The sequence below is a fragment of the Falco rusticolus genome, chromosome 6 (genome assembly GCF_015220075.1).
Source record: "Falco rusticolus isolate bFalRus1 chromosome 6, bFalRus1.pri, whole genome shotgun sequence".
NCBI classification, from domain to species: Eukaryota; Metazoa; Chordata; class Aves; order Falconiformes; family Falconidae; genus Falco; species Falco rusticolus.
The window spans coordinates 45,873,677-45,896,818 of record NC_051192.1 but is presented as its reverse complement, the minus strand read 5'-3'; the positions used below and the strand labels follow the sequence as shown (position 1 = coordinate 45,896,818).

General features: G+C 44.2%; 1 protein-coding gene across 2 annotated transcripts; it reads right to left on the bottom strand.

The window, feature by feature from the left end:
- Positions 1 to 170: 170 nt before the first annotated feature.
- On the bottom strand, positions 171 to 20,296 carry LRP11 (LDL receptor related protein 11). Of its 2 annotated transcripts, none has more exons than XM_037391430.1 (7): positions 19,748 to 20,296; positions 16,155 to 16,315; positions 12,095 to 12,236; positions 9,906 to 10,031; positions 8,953 to 9,162; positions 2,157 to 2,258; positions 171 to 416 (listed from the first exon to the last, which is right to left on the bottom strand). In XM_037391430.1, exons 1-7 carry the CDS (start codon positions 20,280 to 20,282, stop codon positions 406 to 408), a joined length of 1,287 nt encoding a protein of 428 aa, XP_037247327.1. In that variant the 5' UTR covers positions 20,283 to 20,296; the 3' UTR covers positions 171 to 405. The 2 variants fall into 2 exon arrangements, with proteins under 2 accessions (XP_037247327.1, XP_037247326.1); XM_037391429.1 differs by lacking the exon at positions 171 to 416 and adding an exon at positions 444 to 1,879.
- Positions 20,297 to 23,142: the final 2,846 nt, after the last annotated feature.

Here is a 23,142-nt window from a genome sequence, read left to right as displayed (position 1 = left end):
TTTGCACTATTTGCTGTGCCTGCTGTAGGCTAGGATGCAAGAAGGGCCACGCTCCCAGGTTAGAAATGGGCAGCACCAGCAGAAGGTCTCCCAGACCCAATGTAACACTGGCCTACAACCAACCAGACCTTGCCTAATGTGGCAGGAGGGCTATGAGCAGGGAGCGCTGGCAGCTGGGTCCCTTGAGCGGCTGGCACAGCCAGCTCTGCGGCTGCTTCCTGCTCAGCCCAGGGTCTGCTCAAGAGACAGGTTATGGAGGTGGACGCCCTGTTTTTCTCAGTCTCACCTAACCCAAAATATCTCAACGCCCCCCAGTGCAAACGTTCCAGCTTCTTTTAAGGTTGTTTCACAGAAAGGAGAAACGTACTTCTGTCTGTTCTCATGCTGTGGTCCATAGCACAGAATTTAGCTGGTAGCTGGGAATAAAGGCAATGCAAGAAATATAAGAATAAAATAGGTTTATTAGAGCTATTTTTACATACAGTAATGAAGACTGAGCAACTTGAAAAACTATTTGTATACCACAGCAATATTCTTGCTGAAGTTGATGTTACTGAAGTACAAAAGACGACATACAAAAAGATGCATGCCTCATTTGACTGTTTTTATTGGGACCTGTGATGAACGTGATGCCCTTGGACAGTCAAACAAGATAGACAGCACGGGGTGTGTATATATATGTACATATAACAGGTACTGTACACATTTTACTATTAACACATCTGAAGTTCACTCACACATATAAATTACTTGCTTTAATTCTATGAGAATTTTGCTGGGGTGAGGGCAGGTCGCCGAAGCTTTCAAGCTTTGCAGGGAGCTAAGGGATAACCAGCAGGAATCCTGCACTCCGGCATCTCAGGTAAAAGCCACTGCGTGCTGCTCTCTCACACCATGCAGCGTGTTGAGCTGGGGTGGAAAAGGCTGAACAAGCCCTGAGCTCCAGGGAGAGACATAGCTCTGGGATCGCACATGACTGCTGTCAAACACTGGTATGTCCAAACTTGTCTGCTGAGGGCTTGTATTTTTTCATTTTAGCATTTAGTAAGCATGACTCTGTGTTAGCTGCACAGAGGTTTAAACTACGAATGAAAAAAAAAAGATGCTTTGTCCCTTAAATCCCAAATTTCATTACAAAAGCTGGTGCTTAGATAGCAATCGCTTTTAATTAACAAAGCAAGACAAATTCTTTAATGGAAATACTCCCAGTGCATCAGGTGGAAAGTACACAAATCAGTCTCTGCTGGACAGTGAAGTAACGCATTGGTCTGGAGCGTCCTGGTCCCCAGAGTGGAGCACAGCAGTGGCAGCACTAAGAGCAGGGTGGCACAGGCTTCCCTCTGCGCCTTGGCCAGCACGGCCAGCCGGGGCTGCTGGGCCTTGGCTGCTTTAGTGCCTGGCCCTGGGGCGCACTCTGCTGCGGCTGGGGCCCTGACTGCTGTGGGGAGGACAAGGGCACCCCACAGCCAGGTTGGGGTTTCCCCATCTTGCAGTGTCTTCTGTGCAATAGCCGACTGGAGCTACTCTCTGGAGTGTGAACACATCTATTTTTCTGAGCACGGGCATCTACCCGCTTGTTTATCACTGAAGGGGAAGAACATGTTCCTCATCTTGTAGGCTTCTTCTACACTTGACACTTAACTAAAGGTTTTGGTCTTTTTATAGAGGCAGAGGTTCATGGACACAGGAGAAAGGGGAGAAAACAACTGACCTAAATCCAGCTTTTATAGATACATCCCATTGATGAGATAATCGGACTCTTCGGATGTAATGGGTCGAGCTTTTTTAAGCTTCTGTCTCACTAAACGCAGTCTGCAAGCAACCATAAGCAGCAGTAAAGCAGTGATGGCCAAGCCTAAGGCTAAGGGTAACACAGCACCTACAACAAGGTTAAGACAAATGACACTTTATTCAATATATTGAGAAATCAGTAGGGAAAACCTTTAAACTTTTCTTTAAAAATACACCTAGTCTGTCACTTGGGCGCTAATATCTGGAGCAACTCATGCTGTGAATTAAACTGTATGATCATACATGTTAGGAACAGTTCAGAATATGGAAGTACATTATTCAGTTCTTGACTATAGTATCTGGATCTATAGCATCTCACCGGAAAACTAACCTAATTAAAAATGAATTCACGTGGTTGGTCTTACCTGTTTCTGGGACTGGACGACCACCTCCAAGCTGACCTCTCTTTGGCACCATTATGCCATTCCCGTTTTGATCACCTGTTCTTTTCCCTGAGGAACTGTTATCTGCATGAAGTCAAGCAAGATAAATGAGTATTGCAGTTCAGTGACTCAAGAAGTCTTATCCACAGGAGAATAGAATTAAATAATGTGAAAGCACTTAGATTTAGGAAGGAAAAAAAATAATTAAGAACTTCTGACTCCAGTTGTGTAACTTGAATTTTTGAAATAATGTGAAACTAAAGCTAAAATGTAAATTCAGTTTTGCACTGCAAACCACAATGCATCTCAACCAAATCCAAGTGGGGTCATTTTACATTGAAAAAAAAAAAAAAGATGGATACAAACTCTCTTTTACAAACATCTCTAATGGGCTATAGACCAAACTGAGCTAAAACATCACTAAAACAGTTATATGTAGTTGAAAATGAGGCCATTTCAAGTTGTGTTGCTCTTCACCCTTGGAACCTGTAAAGCAGGAAATGCAGAGGCTGGCGGCACAAATCACCTTGGTTTTGCCTGGTACCTGACACACAGATGCAGAGCTTACGCGCTTGGAAGACATAAAAACACATGCAGAAAACATTTCAAAGAGGATGACTTGGAGTCACTTCAGCTTTGTGTGGTATGGAAGTTATTACAGAGCATTGTAACTACACCAGAAGAGACAAGGTGTTCTTTGCTGCTAAGAAGTGTTCACCCTGGGAGTGCAGGCGGCTGCAGTTCTGCTGCATCTCGGCTGGGACTCCCTCCAGCCCTCCCACTGAACTCCTACAGCAGTAGCTATGGTGACACTTGGTGCAAGAGTGACAGCTTAATCCACCAACACCCTCACAAAAATCAGAAATCCACCTATGTTTTTAAATGTAACGACTATGTTTGGTTTTTATGGATAACATAAATATTGAAGGGCACTTCGTACTGTGATACATTTGCTGGCAGCCCTCAGAACTGTGCCAGTGCCAGTGGAAACATACTATGCTACAAGATCTGTAAAATATGAATGTGAAACATTGTAGCTGGAACTGCCTATAGTGGTGGGTGTTAAGGAAGTGTTTAAGTCAATTAGCTCGGAACATGCATCACGTGTAACTCCCACCCACCACCAGCGGCTCGGGAGAGTGGCAGAACACGTCCCTGTCAGTGGCAGCAGCAAATACCCACAACCGTTAATTAAAGCTTAAATTGTTTCATGAAGTTCAACAAGGCCAAGTGCGAGGTGCCGCACCTGGGTCGGGGCAACTCCAGCATCAGTACAGGCTGGGCAGAGAATGGATCGGGAGCAGCCCTGGGGAGTGGGGCTCGGGGGAGCTGGCGGCTGCAAAGCTCGGTGTGACCTGGCGATGTGCACCCTCAGCCCAGGAAACCAGCTGTGTCCTGGGCTGCATCAAAAGAAGCGTGGCCAGCTGCGTGAGGGAGGCGATTGTCCCCCTCTACTCCCTCCTTGTGAGACCCCACCTGCAGCGCTGCATCCAGCTCTGGGGTCCCCAGCATAAGAAGGACACGGACCCACTGGAGCGAGCCCAGAGGAGGGGCACGAAGGTGATCAGAGGGCTGGAGCACCTCTCCTACGAAGACAGGCTGGGAGAGCTGGGGTCCAGCCTGGAGGAGAGAAGGCTCCAAGACCTATAGGAACTTTTCAGTACCTAAAGGGGGCTTATAAGAAGGATGGGGACAGTTTTCAGCAGAGCCTGTAGCAATTGGGCAAGGGGTAATGCTTTTAAACTAAAAGAGGGTAGATTTTGATTAGGAAAAAATTCTTTACTGTGAGGGTGGTGAGACACTGGAACAGCCCATGGCAGGGGGGTTGAAATTAGATGATTTTTAAGGTCTCTTTCAACCCAAACCACTCTATGATTCTATGACTCATCAATACTGGTATAAGGTTAGTGCTAACGTCCCCAAGCCAAGGCACAGCACAGCCTCCCAGGCTCTGGCTTTATTGCCATGCCGTTATGGGTAGGAGGGCTTAAATGCTATCTTCACCTGCTAGGAAATGCCTTAGAAAGAAGCTGCAGTCCTTGTTTTCATTCAGGCTCTTCAAGTTGCTCTGGCATGGAAAGAGGACTTAAGGAAATTCTAAGTGTAAACTGTACGGGCTTTAAGGTACCTGTATGATACTGGAGCTGTGAAAAATAACCTGAATGTAATTGGGACCAAAACCAGCAGCTCTTTTCTGCTTCTGTCTTCTGTAAATGAAATGAGTATTTGTCTTTATTTTGGAAATACCCAAAAGACATCGGCTCTTCTTAGAGCTGCTCTAGCCTGTATGACAAGGTTATATATATATATATATATATATATATATATATATAAAAAATAAATCTGAATGCCCGTTTCATAAATTTGTTTTCCTGTCATTTGAATAAAGGGAATATTTAAGTCAACTGTTTGTAAAGGCATTTGGCAGCTATACCTGAATATGGAGAGAAATTTAGTGGGAAAACTTTGGGAGGGTAGAAGAATCACAGAATCCTTTCAATAAAGCTTGTAGGGTTTTGTTAAGACTTCTTACAGGATTGGAGGGGTTATCAGAGTCAATACTGCTCAATATCTTACAACAAAGAAAGATTTCCCTAAACAAGTTTAGAAGCCTGACATAAAGTATGTTATGTGGGTTTTGTTTTGTTTTCACTTTGTCTTCCATTTTCTAGTCCGTGCCTAGGGCACGGCAATTTGTAGCCCTTTCCAGTCACCCTAAATTAGAGTTCTCAGTTATGGCTACTGCTGTCAATGCCTCCGCAGCAAAAACATGACCAAGGCTTGGGCACTCAGTCAAACATTGTAATCCCAGCCCTGAGCAGTACTGCACAACAGCTGGCGCAGGCAGCCTGGGGAGAGGCAGAGACCCTGTGCCAGGGGAATGCAAAGCTGTTATGGTGATTTATACACTTGAGTTGGCTATGCTGCGGCGTGCAGATCTTCAGGCTGCTTGTGAATTCAATCCGTCTGCTAGACTGGCTATTGCTGTTTAGAAACCAGCGCATGGCTCACTTCAGTGTGCTTTGCTGCAACTGTATTTTTGGTACATTCATTTGCAAGCGCAGCAGTGCCAGAATATGCAGCTGGGCTTGAAAACTTCCCTGGAGAAGGAGACCGGGGCACTTTGGAGGCAGCCATGCAGAAATGCTGCGCTGGAGATGCAGTCTGGGTTACTTCACTATGGAGGTGTGTCTGCAAAAGGAAAAGACTCCTTTATCGACATCAGAGGCCTCTTCCTGCATCCACTCCCAACTATGGAAGAAAATGTTTGGCCTGCCAACTTGAGCAAAAGTAAACCATGAACCTCTTGCAGAAGACCCCATGCCCTGAGTGCCTGATGAGGTTCTCTCTTGAGTTGGACTCGGTGTTCCCCTGGAGTCACCCTACTGCAGAGGAAACACAGTGGAAAGGCAGGAGTGCAGAATAATATTCACTCGCTGTCAACAATGAAAGGCTTTTGGGTTTTGTTTTAGGTTTTGGGTTTTGTTGCTTTTTTTTTTTTTTTTTTTTTTTTTTTACTGTGAATAGATCCCTTGCTAAGTCAGGTAGAAGTTTTAAACAGTCCTTACCTCGGACTTGCGTATTTTTGCCTTTTCATACCTAAGTGTACATCCTTAAAAAGCTCGTATCAAGTCAGAGACAAAAATGAGGGGCTACTGGAGTAAAGACAGCAGGTTAAGGGGAACTGGGAACAGAGAAACTGTAAGGAGAAAATGCATGCTGGGACAAATTTCCCCTAGTATTACCCTCATAGGCAGAAAGCTCATATTCCTGCTGCGAGGAACTATCTCACAGTCCAAAACACTACAGCTTAGCCCAGCTCCTTTCAAAATAGAGAAGAGATAAATATGGCAGTCCTTGACAAGGAGGTCCCTTTATTTAACATCTTTATTGGATTCTCAGATGTGAAAGCTGCTAATGGGGAGGTAAGTAGCAGAAGGGACCTGTCTTTATTGGTACTGTAACCATCACTGTAATAAAAACAAATGTTAAAAAGAAAACAAAACAACTCCCCAGTCCTGCAACTTCTTGTGAAAAACTTCTGTTAAGTCAGCTGAGAGCTTCTGTATCAAGAATCATGTCTAGCAGCCACCTAGAACGTGCCATGTGTTGTCTGTGGTAGACATTACCCTTAATATTAACACCTCCTCTTGCTCTGCCTTGCAGTCACTGGATCCAAGAGCATCATGTTTTCTTTCCTGGCTTGTATTTCCATCATGATTTGCAAACGCTAAGAAGCAAGACAAATGTAGCCCTGAATGGAGTGCTCTCAAGTGAAAAGCTGGAACCTGTCCTGCCGCTGTAAAGCCATACCCCTTAATATATATCTTAAGCAGGCAGCTTTTCACCATGTTGACACTGAAATCATTAAAGCTTATTTTTGAAATTTATTTATAATGGTATACCAGGAGCCTGGATGCTTGCAAAGTCCACTCTAGGCCAACAAGTAACATTATTGCCTTGGTCCAACAAGGTCTTTACCTTTACACTGTGACTTGGAGGCACAGGTTCTGCCTTGGCAGCAGTAGCAAACCTGGTACTGTCTCAGCAGAAAGTCCATCCCAGAACAGGATTTCTGCCAGTGAAATTGCTAAACTTTTGAGGCTTCTGGTATGATTTCTGTTCAGTGCTGCTTACCTCTCCTGAAAAATGCATCTAGCAGTTATTGCCCTCCTGAACACTTGTCCAGATGGGCCTCATGGAGCTGCTCCAGTGCTTCTGTGTCTCTCATTTTTGTAGCACTTAATTATTAGATTTGGTCTGTAACCTCCCTGAGATGGCAGTGATGAGAGAAATCTCATTAATGCTTCTGGAGGGATTTTTAGGAATAGGTTAGATGCCTGTCTCCTCAACTCCTGGAAGACTGTGGTGCTTGCCACTGGGTCAGGACTTGAACCTCTCTGGACCTCTGGGAATCATTAACGTACAGCATGTGATTCCTATGGAGTTTAAATATCTGCACGGGCAGACAGCAACTCAGAACAGATTTTGGCAGTTTCCCTTTGGAGGCAGGTAACTAGCACCTCTTTATGTCCCACCACATGCTTGGAACTGATCCATAGGTGATTTAAAAACTCACTGAGCTGTTTTCTGCTTTTTTGGTTAAAAGCATTGGACTCCTGGGTCAGTAAGGATTGGGTCCTTCTATTCTGCAAGGAAATCCTTAAGTATCATTTAACTGACATTAAATTCTGACCGAGTCTTGTCAAAAGATCAATATTAAAATCTCAAGAATTAAAACCAGACACAGTCAGCTGGAAATCTTGCCTGCTTAAAATTAAAGAGATTATAACAGCTTCTAGTAGTACACTGAAGCCCCATCACATTTTTTTAGTTTTATACTAAATTTTTTCTTTTACTGTCTACTGCTGTGCAAAAGGCTACCTTGAGAGCAAAAATGGTGCAAGTAAGTCATTGTGCAACGGGTACACACAGAAAATGACTATGCAAAAGTGCCATGCGTTTACATGCACTTCCAATAATAACCTCTGATTACAGGTTGCCGAAGTTGGTGACCTCAGTTCTGGTTTCACTTCTGGATTCACAAACCCAACGGTTTTTGTGACCTACTTAGCAGCTGACTTTCCACTGAAGCCTGCAATGCCCTTTGGCAATTTGATGGTTAGTTTGGGTGGCCCCATATCAGCTGTCACTCGGGACTATGTGGGCGAGAAGGGTTTGGGGCAGTCTTCAGAACTGTATTCCAATAAGGAGCACTGAGGTCATCTACACTGCCAGAAAAGAGGGAAATATTTGAGAGCATATTTTGCTGTTGTTCACTAAGACAGGTAAATTCTTGAAGAATGTTGTTTTCTCTCCCTTTGCAGTCTCCACAGATGGAGTACAAGCACCTGAAGAAAACTGGTGTCAACCAGGGAAATGCCCTTTACAAGAGTCAGCAGCAGAGGGCACTGAGCATTGCTTTGTTGTAACAAGAAAATAAAGCTGTTTATAAACAGTTGCACCTTGGGGGCAAGAGTCAGACTAAACCATGAAGAAATAAAAGTGAGAGGTCTCATACCCATTTTAGGCTTTGTGCACACAGTTTTGCTTTCATTCAATCGCCATTTCAGATCATTTTAATTCACCAGCAGGAACCTTAAAAGACACACCAATTTCATTGAAGCTTCTGGAGCTTTACCAAGGCAAGTGTTGGGGACTCTGCCTGTAACATCACTAGACGCTGACTCACAACAGGCTTGCAGCCTCTATGGAGAATATTACTGGGGACCTGGTGTTGCTTGATACCAGACTGAGCCTTCTCTACAGTGATGAAAGATTTCTCCTGCCTTCGAGACACGCTTCAGAAAAAAGCGCCCATAATAATCAAGATATTACTTTGGGGGGAAAAAAAGGTAATCAGTTGGCATCAGGAGAAAAGCAATTACTGTCACCCAAGCTGAACAGTACTTTGTTACGTTCTCCTGAAGGTACTCCCCCACAGATTTAAAGAGCCTTATATATCAGCTTATACAGCTGAACCTGTGGCAGAATTTGTGTTTAGCTCACCACAGGTTTTGTTCCTTAGACTGTATTATTTTCCTAGCATTCCTACACTTTAACTAACTTCCTGCACCTGGTAAGAACCAGACTTGACAATTATAAAGCAATACCTACTTGTAACTTCATTATTACAAGCTTCTTTTGTATTTTTCACATTTGCAAATTTTTACTGTTAGCCAGGCACCAAAAGACAATTCAAGTAAGTTTAAGGTGCATGACATTTTCTTTCCTTAAAGAGAATGATTTATTGAAACAGATTCGTTTCAGTTCTCACCTGGCACAAATCCACTGGTTTGTTTCTTTGGTCCCTGAGAAAGCGACTGGTTAGACATGTCTGCATCCACGGAGAGAAGTGATTGATTTCTGGCGGTGGCTTTCAGGGTCTTTTCTGCAGAGTTTTCATCAGTGTTTTCGGTCAGTCCAACAGTCCTTTGCTGGGTAGTGCCAAGAGCTGCATGTGTTACCGTCTTCCGACCTGGACTGACTGTTAACAGAAACAAAAATCATTTTTGTACAGAATTGAAGGGAATGACAGTGTTCTGATGGAAGGCCCTCTGATATGGGCCTTGAAGCAGGCTAAACCACTTCTCAGTTTCAGACATACGACAAAATGTGAGTTCCAGATACAAAGCAAGTTACCAATTGCCCACTGCCAGCTGTTAAACAAGAGTATACTCATGAACTCTACAGTGAAATCCAGCAACTGAAATATCAATGAAGAGGTGGTTAGCTGTTGTGCCAATTCACCCTCTGATGATTTTTGTTCACTTGGCTGGGCATGGGCTTATATTGAAGATGAGTAATGGAAGCAAACAAAGAGATGGTGAATCCACTGGTTCCCATATTTCCAGGGTTTAGATTCTTGCAAGGTGTGTAAGTGCACTCTGAAGTGTACATCTGAGACACCTTTTCAGATCAGGAACAGGGTCTCTGTTTCCAGAATCACCATGCAAGTATAGAATTGATCTTTTAAATGTCAAGAACTCAACACAAAATCTGTCATTTGGGGACAGTTTTGATATGCTTTGAAAAAATGGGAGTTAATTTCTGAGCATCTGCTGTATGTGGACATTAAACTTTCCCATGTGCTATTTCCAATGAAAGGCTCTATGGTCGGAGCAAGCTGCTGGCCCACAGGGAAAGAGGCCACAGAAGGGGCATCATTCCCCTTGGGTCGTTCAGGCTGTGGTTACTTTCACAATCTACGCTGTGGCCTGGCGCACTTACAGTTCTGGCAGAAGGTTTCATCCGATCCATCAGGGCACTGCCTCACACCATCACAAGCAAATGTGATGTCAATGCAGCAGCCATCATCGCAGATAAACTGGTAGCGAGAGCAGACCCCAACACAGGCTGTTAAGAAACAATTCCCAAATTACCAAAAGAGATATCCCAGCAGTAAATACTGATTCAGTGACTAAAATCTGCAGCATCAAGGAAAAAGCAAAGCCATGCTATGCCAAGAAGGACTGTGAACAAGGCAGGAAGCTGAAGAAAGGCCAGGCTCAGCTATATGATGCTATATTGACACAAAAGCTAATATAGCTAATAGCTGTTCCAGGCACCCTCATCACTATTCTGGCAATCTCTTTACTACAGGAATACTCAACCTGGAGGCTGTTGCACCTTACACCTTGTGCAGCACTCCTACAGCACTTTACTCTGCTGGCCTAAGCTGAAAGGAGATCTTCCCAGGCTTAAAAGACCCAGGACAGTCCTAAAAATAGATGAATGAAATCTCTATGTCTGTAACTGCATCTCCCCAACACATAACTTCTACTACATACCCATTCTGTATTTCTGACAATATGTTATTTTACATACATGCATATGGACTATATGAGATCTTTTATGGCACGTTTTCTGCAACCTAATTAAAGACGAAAAGAATGCTCATAATTTATTTACACCAGCAATCCATTGACTCCAATATAGCACATGCCAAAGCAGGACTAAGTACAAGGTCTCACAAGTGACCTTCACCAGAATGAATTGATTGCTGCCTGCTTTAATATTTAGATTCCCCTGGAAATTGAGATTGTCTCTGGACGTTTCATTTTGCATACTCAAAGCTTTCCTGAAACCTGTTCTGACCCTGTAATTATCAAGTGTTTACATCTATGCTTTTGTCTTACCAGCAGCAGCATAGTTCATTGCTTTGTAAAGTGCTATCAAATTCAGTGTTTGGTTAATGTTGTAACAGCAAATCAATTTGCGTAAGGAAGCCTTTGGATGTTACCCTGCTATGTACAAAAAGGTGCACAACGCTAAGGAAGTATGGCAGAAACACAGGCGCCTATTTAAAACCCCTAAAATCATACTTAGAAAATGCATCTCCTAAACTCAGCACTAAAAATAGCGTAGGTCTTGCATGCATTAAGGCACCAGGCACTGGTTTAACTACAGCAGTAGCACTTGAATTGCAAACCTACTCAGGGAATTAGAAAAAGAAAAAAGGCAGCAAATCCTCTATGTGCTCCATCCAAAAGATACCACAGATACCACAGCAGTAAATAAATTAGCCAGCAAACATCTCTGGCTGCTTTAGCTGAATTAAACATTAATGAAAATAACTTTGTCATCCATTATCTGGAATACAGGCATTATTAAGCAGACTCATAACTGGATTTTTGTAATACCAATTTATTACCAGAGGGAATACTCTCTTTGAAGAGCAAAATTTTCACTGGTTCAGCTGAACATAGTGATGATGCAATTTAACTTTTACTTTGTGCCTGGGCAGCAGATCGTATTAGCAACTTGGCAATGACAATGTAATTAGAAGTTATGACATTAAAGAGTTCAGAATTGACAGCCACTGAAATCTAACTTGTTTTGTACCTTTTATGCTTTTTACATGTTTCCTGAGCTCAGAGTTTAAAAATGATGGGTCTGTTTCCCCAGTAACATAAAGCTTTGATAACAACCATTACACAGAAAAGCTTACGTGCGTGAAAACCAGAAAAAGCTATCAGAAATGATTGGACTACAGATGCAGGTCAATACTATTACTAGTTTGTGTCTCACACATACTATTAACTGATTTTAACTGGGTCTTCCCTATAGCACAAGCCCTGTCATGTCACACACACCGTCTGACTATACAATGAAATGTATAGTCATTGTTATGATACTTTTTGTTGTTATGTTAATTTTTCCAACCCTGCACGCTTATTAGCAATACAAGGATGAACACTGAAATGCTTGAAAATATTGCTCTAACATACAAGTGACACTTGCTCACTTTCTCACTTTGAAACAGCAATTCAAAACTGAAAGAGGTGTCATTATGTGATAAATAAGGGCAAAATAAAGCACTAGATATGGAGAATAAGGTTTCTGCCTCCATCAAGACCCTTGCTCTGAATACCATACCCTGGGTGTCACACAGGCAACAGCTCCAGTCATTTTCTCACCTACTGCAGAATGAACCATGGGCAGGATGGTCACAGAGACGTTGTCAGAGCTCCGCTGACCTGCAGTGTCTGTCACAGTTAGCTGGAAAATATACCCGCCTTCCTGAATGTGAGACAGTTTCAGTGTTCCTGGTTGCGGTACCTGATTAAAGACACACAACGAAAAAATCCATATTGGTATAAAGGATCTGTCCATAAACTTCAAGGAATAGGGCGCTCACTTCTGTACAATGCTTTTCACACAGATTAAATATTTCTTTTAAGTCTAGCCAGCCCACTCCAACATATGCATCAACATGTAACGGCTTGATCTTTTTTCTGCATCCTCTTGTTAAAATAAACACACTTAACTTTTGTTAACTGTACTGTTTTTCATGGTACCTGGAGCTGTGGATCTTAGCACTGGAGAATAAATGGAAACGTACATTTGACTAGTTCTTCGGTACTTAGAAATGTGATTTTAGAGGGCAGGCAGTGAAATATTGGAGTATTTTGCCCTCTATCGAGTTAGTGGACAGTACACATGTATCCACAGAAGTTACTTTTGTTATATATTTATTTATGATAAGGTAACTGATAGCATTGTTTTATTAATAAGATTGCCTACTTCTGTCCAGCATGACATTGATGTAGTCACGTACAACTTTTACAATTGCTGGACTGGATTTTTCCATGCCACACACTGCATTTCCATGCCTTGCTCTGAACCAGAACTAAGTTCATCTATAGTGAGTGACCTAAACAATAGGTTTCAGAAAGTCATGTGATACAAATCCAGAAAGTACTTCAATTAAAATCTAATGTTTAAAAAAATTAATTTAAATTTTAAAATTTTAATTTAAAACAGGTAACAAACTGGCATTACTAGTACCACAGCCATTTAGAAGTAAGTTTGTATTAAATGAATGTGATACTTGAAAATGTTGAATGTTTTCTAACCTTGTGACAATTACCAGTCACGAGTAACTCCAGCTGTCTGAGAATTCAGTAACACATATTTCAGTAACTACAAAAAAGCACTCCATATTTATTGGATATGTATCGGTTTTTTACAAATGAAGCACACAGGGATATTTTTATAAATAACTGAAAGGTACATTAAATCCTCTGTGATTATCGTTAATATTACAACCAAAATTCTTTGGTTTGCTTATTTAAAGTTGCTTTTCATGCCTAAAAGAGAATGGGATTTTTTTATAAATATCATAATAGAGCCCTAGACCTACCTTTATAGTAGGGTGTATTGATAAATGCATTTTTCTCTTTTGGTAAGTGAATCTCCTAACTGAAATGTCTTTCTTTTTCTATTTACACAAATGCACTCAGTTATCTGATCATGCTGTTGATTACCTCCTGATGGAGTATATGACCCCTTAGATTTTATTCTTTAGTGTATTACAGAAATAAATATGCTCTAAAAACACCTGCTGCTGTTCACCATGACTGCTGGGAGAGAAAATATGGTATTTAAAACTCATGAGCCATGGAGTCCAACTGTTCTCAGTGCAAAGCCAAAGAAATGCCACTGACTTCTGAATATGCTGCCACTCCTCCTGGAAACCTCTGTGCTTTCCTTTTTATCTCCACCCTGCCCTGAAGAATGCGTGACTGTACCTGCTTTCTTACAGAATTTGGCTCAAACTTGACAGTACCATTCCAGATAGTCAGGATTTTTTAAAAAACAACCCATAATTGCCCCTAAGTGTCATGGAGCTGCACAGTTACAGTATGTGGTAGCAATCTGAGAAGCTAATTATCTAAGAAGCAATAATCAGTCACAATAGAAAAAAAAAATTCCTCCTACAATATGCTAAGATCTCTTTATAGCAGTCCTGCCTCCTCTGCCTTCTATTTATTCTTTGGTACACAAATGCAATGCAACAGCTGCATCTTATTTAAACACAGTCCCATTCTCCCTTGTAGCTATGGATTCATATATTGTTTTCTGAGAATAAATGACATGAAATCCAGTAATTTCAGGACAGCAACTGAAGTACTAGAGAGACAGCAACTGAGGATTGTATGAAAAAAATCACTATTATTCTTTCAACTCTAAAAATTTAATTACCATGCATAATCATCAGGGTACTTATCTGTTGGAGAAATCCCTGCTCATTTGAACACAATGGGAAAGTATATATTCAAGCATGAATGTGTGTCAATTTTTTTTCCATTACCAAATATAAAGAAATCATCAAGATTAATGAGAATTTTGCAAGTTAAAATGGATGTAAGACTTGTCTCTATTTTATGAAATGACTTGGAGTAAAAGTAAAAACACGAACTTTACATTTTTTAATTAACTTTTTTTGTCTTACTCTAGATACATTACTACACAAAAGATTAATTTAAAGAGTATTTAATTATTATTTAAATAAAACAATGCTGCAGAGGGTCAGATTAACAACTCTTGATAATAAAATATTAATGATATCTAGCAACTATTCTTAAAGCTTCATGCAAGTCTTTTCTATGTATCATGCTGTTCACACTCCTTATCAAAGCCTTTTAACCTTTTAATTTTCAAGCCAATAAAATAATAAATGAAGATAGACAAGATCCCGGTGGTCTTTGAAATGAGAGTTTCAAATTGCAATACAACCTCAGGTCATTCAGAACTGGCTGAGTGCAGTCACCCTTCCAAAGATGTGGATCTTGCAGTAGAAGACAGAACTTTTAAAAGCACGCAGAACTGGCTTTAGTAACACTTTTGAATAACCCTGATGTGTTTTCTGTGAGGAGTACATTTACAAAGTTTCTTATGCATAAATTTTAGTAACTATTCACCAGAGAAACCCAATAGTCTTCTTTGGGTTCAGCCAGCAGCATATAACTTAACTGTGACATGGTGATCTTCAATTACCTACATACTGTAGGTATGTACATTACATACACTGTCCTCCAGGAGGCTAAGGAATAACCAGTTGCTCTGTTGGGTTTTTCCATGGGTGACAATTTTAGATTTCAATGCATTCAGCTTTCTCTTTGTGTTAGGTGAAACTCTGGTTTGTTCCATCATTACACATCTGGAGTTAACTTCGTTGATACTGGTAATTTGTCTTTCATATTACTGAGCTGGACAGACATAAGCAGCAACTGTCAAGTACTGCTCATTGTGGTGGCACTGGCACACGTGGCCTCTCGGGTTTTGGACTGTTCCTCTTGCTGATCTTGCTGATGTTTAAACTCTTCCTATCCATTGGCAGCATCTCAGCAACAGTAAGTTCTATGGTCTACACGCTCTCCCCTTTACAAGTCACTCCTGCTATAGGTGGAGTTCCTGGTGCACCCTGAATATTGTGGGCTGTGAACAGACTGAGTAGAGTCTATAGGTTTGAGACATTTTTCCTTTGCTTTTCTGCTGCTCCTAGAGCATTCACAAAGAATGGTAGGATGGAGAACCCATCTCTTGATGGTTAAGTTGAAAACAAACTGCAGCAGAAATTGTATGGATGTAATAAAATAGTATCCCAAGATACCTCACAAGGTCTACATCACACATTTCTTTGCAGTTTCTCCATAAACATCGACAGAAGACTGTTGATCTTATTAAATACCTTATTATTTTTAGTAACTCAATTACTGAGGTGTATGTAACCTGGATCACAGAGGCAGAAAACCAAGTGCAGTGAGCACAAACAATGGTGAAAGACAGCAGAGCTGAAATACAATAGAGTATTAGCATCTACTTGTTTGCTGCTGGCCATCTTGTGCCATCCTGGATAGAGGTGAACTGTATAAACCGCTAGAAATAATCACTGGAGCAAACTTCCCAGGGACATGGTATAGTCCCCATCATTGGAGGTTTTCAAAATACGATTGGACAGATGAAATAATCTCATCTAGGTTCCTCATCTCATGAAAGGTTGGACCAGATGATCTTTTGAGGTCCTTTCCAAACTGGGTTGCTCTGTATTTCTATGAAATAAACGCTCAAGTTGTACGGTCATCCTAGTTTTGGTGCCTGGTAGCCATATCCATTTGAATACACTTAACATTTAAAACTGTATGAACACAACAATCTGCGAGTAACTGGCCATGCGCGAGATTGCATGGGTACCTTCATTTCAACCGATGAGTCGCCTTGCAGCAGCGTCCACTCATACTGCACAATCCCATGGTCATCTAAACTTTCTCGGCCATCCAAAAGCACCCAGTCGACAGGTGACTGCAGCACAATATCTTGTCCTGCCTTGCACTGTGGAGGCTCATCGTATTCTCCTTCAATAAAAAAACAGAAGCTCAGTTATTTATGAGGGGAAGCTGAGTGATTATTTATGTAAAACATATTTTATCTTGGTTAAGGTATTTATTCAACACTGTGCAACTTCCTGAAAGACAGGACAGGTTCGTTAGCACACATTTCATTAAGCAAGGTATTATCTACTTAAATTTTAGCTAACTTTTCCATATTCAGTGATGTCTTCAGGAAATAACTGCGACATTAAAAGCACATGGCATAGAACACCTCTCTACGTACAGGGATGTCTCACTAATACAGCAAACAGCATTGTTATAATCAGTGTAGTTTTTTTAATCTGAACTAAGGAAAATGGATTTAAATATGAATTACATAAATATTCAGATGGCAGGTACTGCACACCTTTTATAGTACTCTGTATAACCTAACAAGCTTTTAGTTTCCTTTTATAATGCATCATTATATGAGTGAAAGACTTATTTAACATAAGCTGGCATCCTAGTGAAGCAGTGCACATAATGATTAAAAATCATCAGAAATTACCACCAATTTTAAGTGCCTAATTTAAGACATTCAAAGCCTGATTTTCAGACTCTTCAGGATTTGTAGCATTTTACTATATTCAAAGTACAGTTCTTACCGATTAAAATTGTGAGTACTAAGTACTTTTGCCAATCAGACCACAAGTTTTTCAGGTTAGACTAACAAAACCCTGGCGATAATGAAGCTGCCAGCTAGTTGTCTGAATGAAAGCTTTGTTATGAAAGGTTATTTCACTGCCGATTCCTGAATGGCTTTGATATTAGTTTACCTTAATGCTGAATCCTCCCATTGCTCATCCCTAGTGACTAGCACAGAAGGAAAGTCAGGCATTTGTGGTGAGGCATTCAAGTCCTCTTTCTTTCTATGTCAAAAATTTAAAAATTTGCCTAACAAAGGCAAAACCATGACCTCTTTCAGTACAGGCAATTGGTAACACAGCACAAACTGTCCGGAAGTGCAAAGTAAATCCACAGTCAAACCAGCACAAATGGGGTTTAAAGTGAAGGACTTGGATTTACACTGAAATGTTCAATCTCAAAAACTCATCCCACCGCTGACCATTCTGGAAGTACACAGAGATATGCCTGATCTGAGAGATACCTATCTGTCATCAGTTGCTTCCAGAATTAAATAAGCAATTTGTTTTGGTTTACTGATGATCCTTGACATAAATGAAACCACAACATCCTAGAGATCACTGTATACTAATGCCCAGAAAAAATTTTGAATTACGAGGACACAATGTTTATGAACAGATGTTGGTTTGGTTTTATCAAAAAGAGAACAGCAGAAGACTCAACACCACAGTGCTTGGAGGTGTGTGTGGGGGAAGAACAGGTAAAACGTGATCCCCTGGTGAAAGAACATCTTGATATGAAAAGCTCTTTTCTAAATTTCCTAAATTCAGTTATGGGGTGACATAAGGGAAAAGAGATGTGTTTTCATTGTCCTGTGATGACGCACGGTTGTCCAGATCAATTTTTCAATGTAATTCAAGAATTGAGTAGTAACATACCATCAGATGGCAAAATAATTCAATCTTAATTTTATCTCTCCTGGTCTATGTCACAGCTGACAGATGTTTGAATAAAAGTTCATTCTCCTTCGTGGCTCTGCTTCAGCTCTGGTGTAATTGCATTAAGTCATAATCCCCTGTTTCTGATAGCACCATCACCCACAAGGCGGACTTTTAAATAAACCCAATAGGACACAGAGCAATTTGCAGATTAGAAACTGAAATTGCCTTGCAAGCCCAGTGCTGATAGCCATGAAAGCTTCCAAAAAGACAAGGCATGCCAGAATTCAAGAACTTAAGAAATTCAGGATTTCTAATAGGTAGAGTATCATTTGAGCAATAGTATTATTTATATTGTGCCATTATTAACTGCACTCTAAGTTAGGGCCAGGTTTTAATGTAATTAAGGCAGTTCAAAGTGATGAAGGACATTTTCATGAAGGATATTTTCAAAGGTTTCCAAAGAAGCCTAATTGTTTGTGACTTTGACCTAAAATCAAGCTTTAAGCCTTCTATCTTGCAAGTGCATACAGGGTTATAAACTACAATTACCCAGAAGTTGCTACATAAATAATACTGTGGAACTAATACTTTTCCCATTGAAAATGTCAAAAATACTCCTTGGGTTTTTCTGGGACTCCTAGTAAAGATGAGCTTGTCTCATCTTTACTGCCATAAATTCCTCCCTATAGCTGTCTAGTTTACCTGCCCATGCACTTGGAAAACAGTATTTAGGCACCATAACTTCTCCAAAAATTGAGCCGCTGCTCTCTCTTGTTTCCAGGGAATTCGCGTTGGCATTCTCGTAAAACAGGCAGGACTGGGTGGACCTGAAGCCTGAGGTCTCCCCTGCCAAGGGAGCAGTAATAGCAGGTGGCACCTGCACACACAGTTTTCATTAACACCGCCGCTAGGTTTTCTTCATGACTAATTTACTACAGTTGAGAAATATCGCTGAAGATAATTTAGGTAAGTATTGTCAACAGAAGGTACTGAAATTAACAGCATTAGTTAAGATGGAAGAGGTTTAACAACAGGCGGTGGGGGAGTGCGAGCAAGTTCTTTGGGTCAGCTGCTAGGAAACAGACTCCAAATCGAGAAACCCAGACATTTTTTTATCTACAGCTGCTGGCTCTGGATTATGTTGTTCTTAAATATGTTTCAGGCTGGAACAAACTGCGGCTTCTGATGCGGCCCAGGCTCCGGCGGCGGGTACGGAGTCTCCGGGCTGCCGGTGAGCTATCCCGGTCTTCCTCAGCCACACTCTAACGTTCATAGGAGGGAAAAATTCCGCGTTCAGTGGCCGGGAACCCTGCCTCGCTGATCCGTTCCGGACAGCAGCCCCGGAAGGGTACGTGCTTGTCCCCAGCTACCGCTCCCGGCGCTGGCAGCGCCGGCGGCAGCGGTCCGGGCTGTGCGGGCTGCCCAGCACCGCGGCGCCCCGGGCAGCCTGGCCCGCGGCCGGGACCCGCCTGCCCCCCCGGACGCGCTCCCGCCGCCCAGGGCAGCCCCGCCGGTTCCCGAGGCTGCGCACAGGCCGAGGGGTGAGGGCCGGGCCGCCCCGAAGGGGCGCTCCCCGCGTACCCCCCGCACGGACGGGCCGCCCCGTCCGCTCCCGCCCTCCCCGCCGCGGCCGAGGCCTCCTGACCCGGGCGCCCGTTCCCGGCGCCGGGGAAGCCGCGCGCAGGTTCCCCCCTCGCTGGCGGCCCCGCCAAGCGGCGGCGGCGTCGCGGAGAGCGGCCCCGTCCCCGTCCCCGTCCCGCCCCCGCGCCCGGGGCCGGCTGCCGCCATTTCCCCCCCGCCGTCCGGCCGCTCCCCGAGCGCGGCGCGGCCCGTCCCGCGCGAAGCCGCCGTGGGCCAGGCCCCGCGCCCCGACGCCCGCGGCGGCCCTTACCCGGCGGCGCGGCGGGCGGCGGCGGGGCGAAGCCGGCGGGCCGGCGGCTATAGCTGCTATAGCCGCGGTGCGGGGCGAAGCGGCAGACGGGGCGGCCGCGGTGCGTGCAGTTGAAGAGGTAGCAGCCCAGCTCCGCCGCCGCCGCGCCCCGCGGCCGGCCGGGCCCCTGCACCACGGCCAGCGTGCAGCGCGGCTCGGCGCAGCAGGCGTCCAGGCACTGCCGCCAGCCCGCCACGGCGGCGGGGGCTCGCAGGAAGGTGGCGCCGGCTGCGATGGAGTCCTTGGTGCGGATGATGGAGTCGGGCCTGGAGGAGAAGCTGCTGCCGCCGCCGCACTGCTCCCCGCCGTCGCCGCCCGCCGCCGCCGCCGGCGGTCCCGGCTCCTCCTGCTGCAGCTGCCGGCGAAACTCCTCCAGCAGCGACTCCACGCCCGAGATCTGCGACCGCAGGTCGGCCAGCGGCGCCGCGCACCGCCCGCCCGGCAGCACGGCCCGCCCGCCCAGCGCCGCCAGCAGCACCAGCACCAGCGCCGCCATAGCCCCAGGCGGCGGCGGCGCGCAGGCGGGCGCGGCGGCGGCGGGAGCGGCGGGACCGGCTCCCCCCGCCGGCACCCGCGAGCGCGGCGCGGGGAGGCGCCGGCCCCGCCCGGCTGCGCGAGGCGGCGCGGCGGCGCTCAGCACCCTCTGCCCTGAACAGCTCCACCGGGCGGGGCCGCCCTCGACCCCGCCCTCGGCCCCGCCCTCGGCCCCGCCCCGCCCGGCCCCGGCGCGCCTCGGCCCCTCCGCCCGGGCCCTTCCAGGTTCCGTAGCCCCGCGGGCTCTCCAGTTCCGTAGCCCGGCGGGCTCTCCAGTTCCGTAGCCCCGCGGGCTCTCCAGTTCCGTAGCCCGGCGGGCTCTCCAGTTCCGTAGCCCCGCGGGCTCTCCAGTTCCGTAGCCCCGCGGGCTCTCCAGAGACGTGCCCGGAGCGGGTCGCCCCGGCAAAGGCGCCGGAGGACCCCCTGCACGCGCCGCTCGCGCGAGCCGCCGGGCATGGCTGTTGGGAAGCGCGGCGGGGGAACGCCGGCAGGTAACCGGGGGAGGTGGTGGCTGTGTGAGCACACGGCGACGGACAAAATCGGCGTGGTGGAGGGCTCCATGCCAAGCCTAGCGCTCTGCTCGGAAATTAAGGAAAAAGGCCCGACAGTCAAAACTGGAGCGAGCAAAGCTGTGACTTCCTTAGTTTTCAGCAAAAAGTCCCAGATGGGATCCTGGCCACCCGAGATGGCGGTGAACTCCTTGTGCAAGGCTTGGAAGTAAAGGCTGAATGAGTTTTGGGGAAATGCTTCCAATGAAAACTCATCAGCTTTACACCTGTCACAACTTTTGTTGTAAGTTTATCATGAAATCAAGGTTGATTCTGTGACACAACAACAGTACGACCTCCCAGCTGCCCCCCAGCAACCCCCAAAACAGCTGCCTCGTCATTTTTTTGGCAGATGGATGGAGCCTCAAAGCACTGGAGTGGCGTGTTCAGAGCTCCCCACTAGCATCGGGAAACATGGACGTGCCAGTAAATGTATAGAGGGGTGATGGGCTCTGCACTGCCTGCAAAGGGTGTCGTAAGAGGTCAAGAGGGAGCTCTGTGTTTCCATATCTGTTTGCTTTATGCCTGCAAGCATCCTGAAGCATAGACTCTTGAATTACGTTTCTTGAATTACTGGAAACATCTTAATAGCTGCATCAAAAAATTATCGTTATGGCAGGGTGTTTTGAATAGGTGGGAAAAAAAAGTGTATTAGATATGACTTCAAGACATCTTTTGATTCCTTCATATTTCTTGCTTGTTTTAGGCCGTGTTCCCAGCAGAACTCAGAATTGCCTCCAAAACAAATCTACTTTAATATTCTGCCATTGTGGGCCCTTAGGTGTTGCCCAGGAAATTCACATGTGTCTTCTAGTTTGGATTATGATTTTTTCTCCTCCTCCCCCAAATCACGAGGCTCTAGTTCAGTGATTCTTTGAAGCAGGTTGGCCTGTTAACAGTGCAGCTGTTGGAGATCGCTTTCCTCTGGCTATGTCCCCTGGGGGTTCTCTAAACTTTTGGAAATAGTATTTTTAAGACTTTCGGTTTCCTATTAATTTTAGTTGAAACTGGTCAATGCATTCAAAAGTTATAGGATGGAGCAGCTAGACAGTAAGATGATACAATCCTCATTTGCTTTGAAAATCAGGGTAAAATGCCACAACTTTATTTTTTCAGGAAAAAATTTGAGAAGGTGATCAATCTATTCACAACAGAGGTACTGACTGTGAAGCACTGATTTGCTAGTAGTGACACTGATTTGCTACCGTTTTGCGGCTGGACCCATAAATCATAAATAAAGCTCATGCTACCATTGTAAAGGTTAAAGTTGGCAGAGGGAGCTAACGTGTCAGATCATTGCTTCTTGAGAGTTACCCAAGATTTGGAATCCTCTGCTTGAGCAGAAGCTCCCAGTTCTGTATCAGCACAAGGCCAGTGTTGATAACAGGGGCCTGTTTACAGGGCATGGAGGGTGGCTCATTCCACCACCCTTGGTGTATCCATTTCTACCAGATAGGTGGCCCCGGGTTGTCAGCGATGGTGACTGCACCTCTGGAGGGGCAGATTGTTCTCAAAGAAACCACTGAAAGAAATGTTGACTTTCTGTCACTTTATAGCAAGGAAGCTGTGGTTGGAATCTGTCCTCAAGGAGAGTAGACTCTTCCTCAAACAGGTGGGCATTTAAGAGGTGAAGAAGGGTATGGCTAAAGAGAGGTGACTGTCCTGGTGGCTTGCTTCAGTGGCAGTTTTGCCTGTTTGGTGGTTAGTAGATGTCAAAGCATTTTCCTCAGCTGGGATAAAGATGAGATGCTTGCATTTGTACTTGGAATTGTTGAGGCCACCCTCAGATTAGCTTCTTGAGCAAGAACATGTAAGTACAGCTGATTATTTTTTTAATTTATTAATGCTGGAGCAGAACTTGTTTTGTTGCCTTATTTTCTTGGGTCAGAATGTGGATCTCACGTTACTTTGGCCTTGTGGGAAAGGTAACATTTCTAGTCATGCTGAGCTTTTTTCAGAAGGTGGCAGCATCTTATTACTCATATAAAATAGACTGCTGCTAGATGTTAAGGTCTGCCTTTATACTTCTACTTATTTTCTCATTTATTTACTGATTTATTGTTGTGAGTGCCTTAGATTTTCTTTAGGTTGTGGAGCTGCAAATAGAAATTATTACTTTCTAGTAATACTTAACATATTTTATTCCTGCCTATCATTGAAGAGAAATTTTGTGATGGTTTGATTTTCAAGCAAAGGTCGTTAGGGATTCATAAAGATATTTGTCAGGTTTTAGTTCCTTTTCCCTTTTCAAAGGATATATACATCTACCACAGT

Bases quoted from the DNA above. Each gene is read 5' to 3' on its own strand.
- LRP11 (XM_037391429.1), bottom strand. From the start codon at position 20,282: ATGGCGGCGCTGGTGCTGGTGCTGCTGGCGGCGCTGGGCGGGCGGGCC. The intron at 12,237-16,154 runs GTACCCATGCAA...GTCTTTAATCAG, and splicing joins ACTCATCGGTTGAAATGAAG to GTACCGCAACCAGGAACACT. The intron at 9,163-9,905 runs GTAAGTGCGCCA...TTCTGTTAACAG, and splicing joins TGAAACCTTCTGCCAGAACT to TCAGTCCAGGTCGGAAGACG.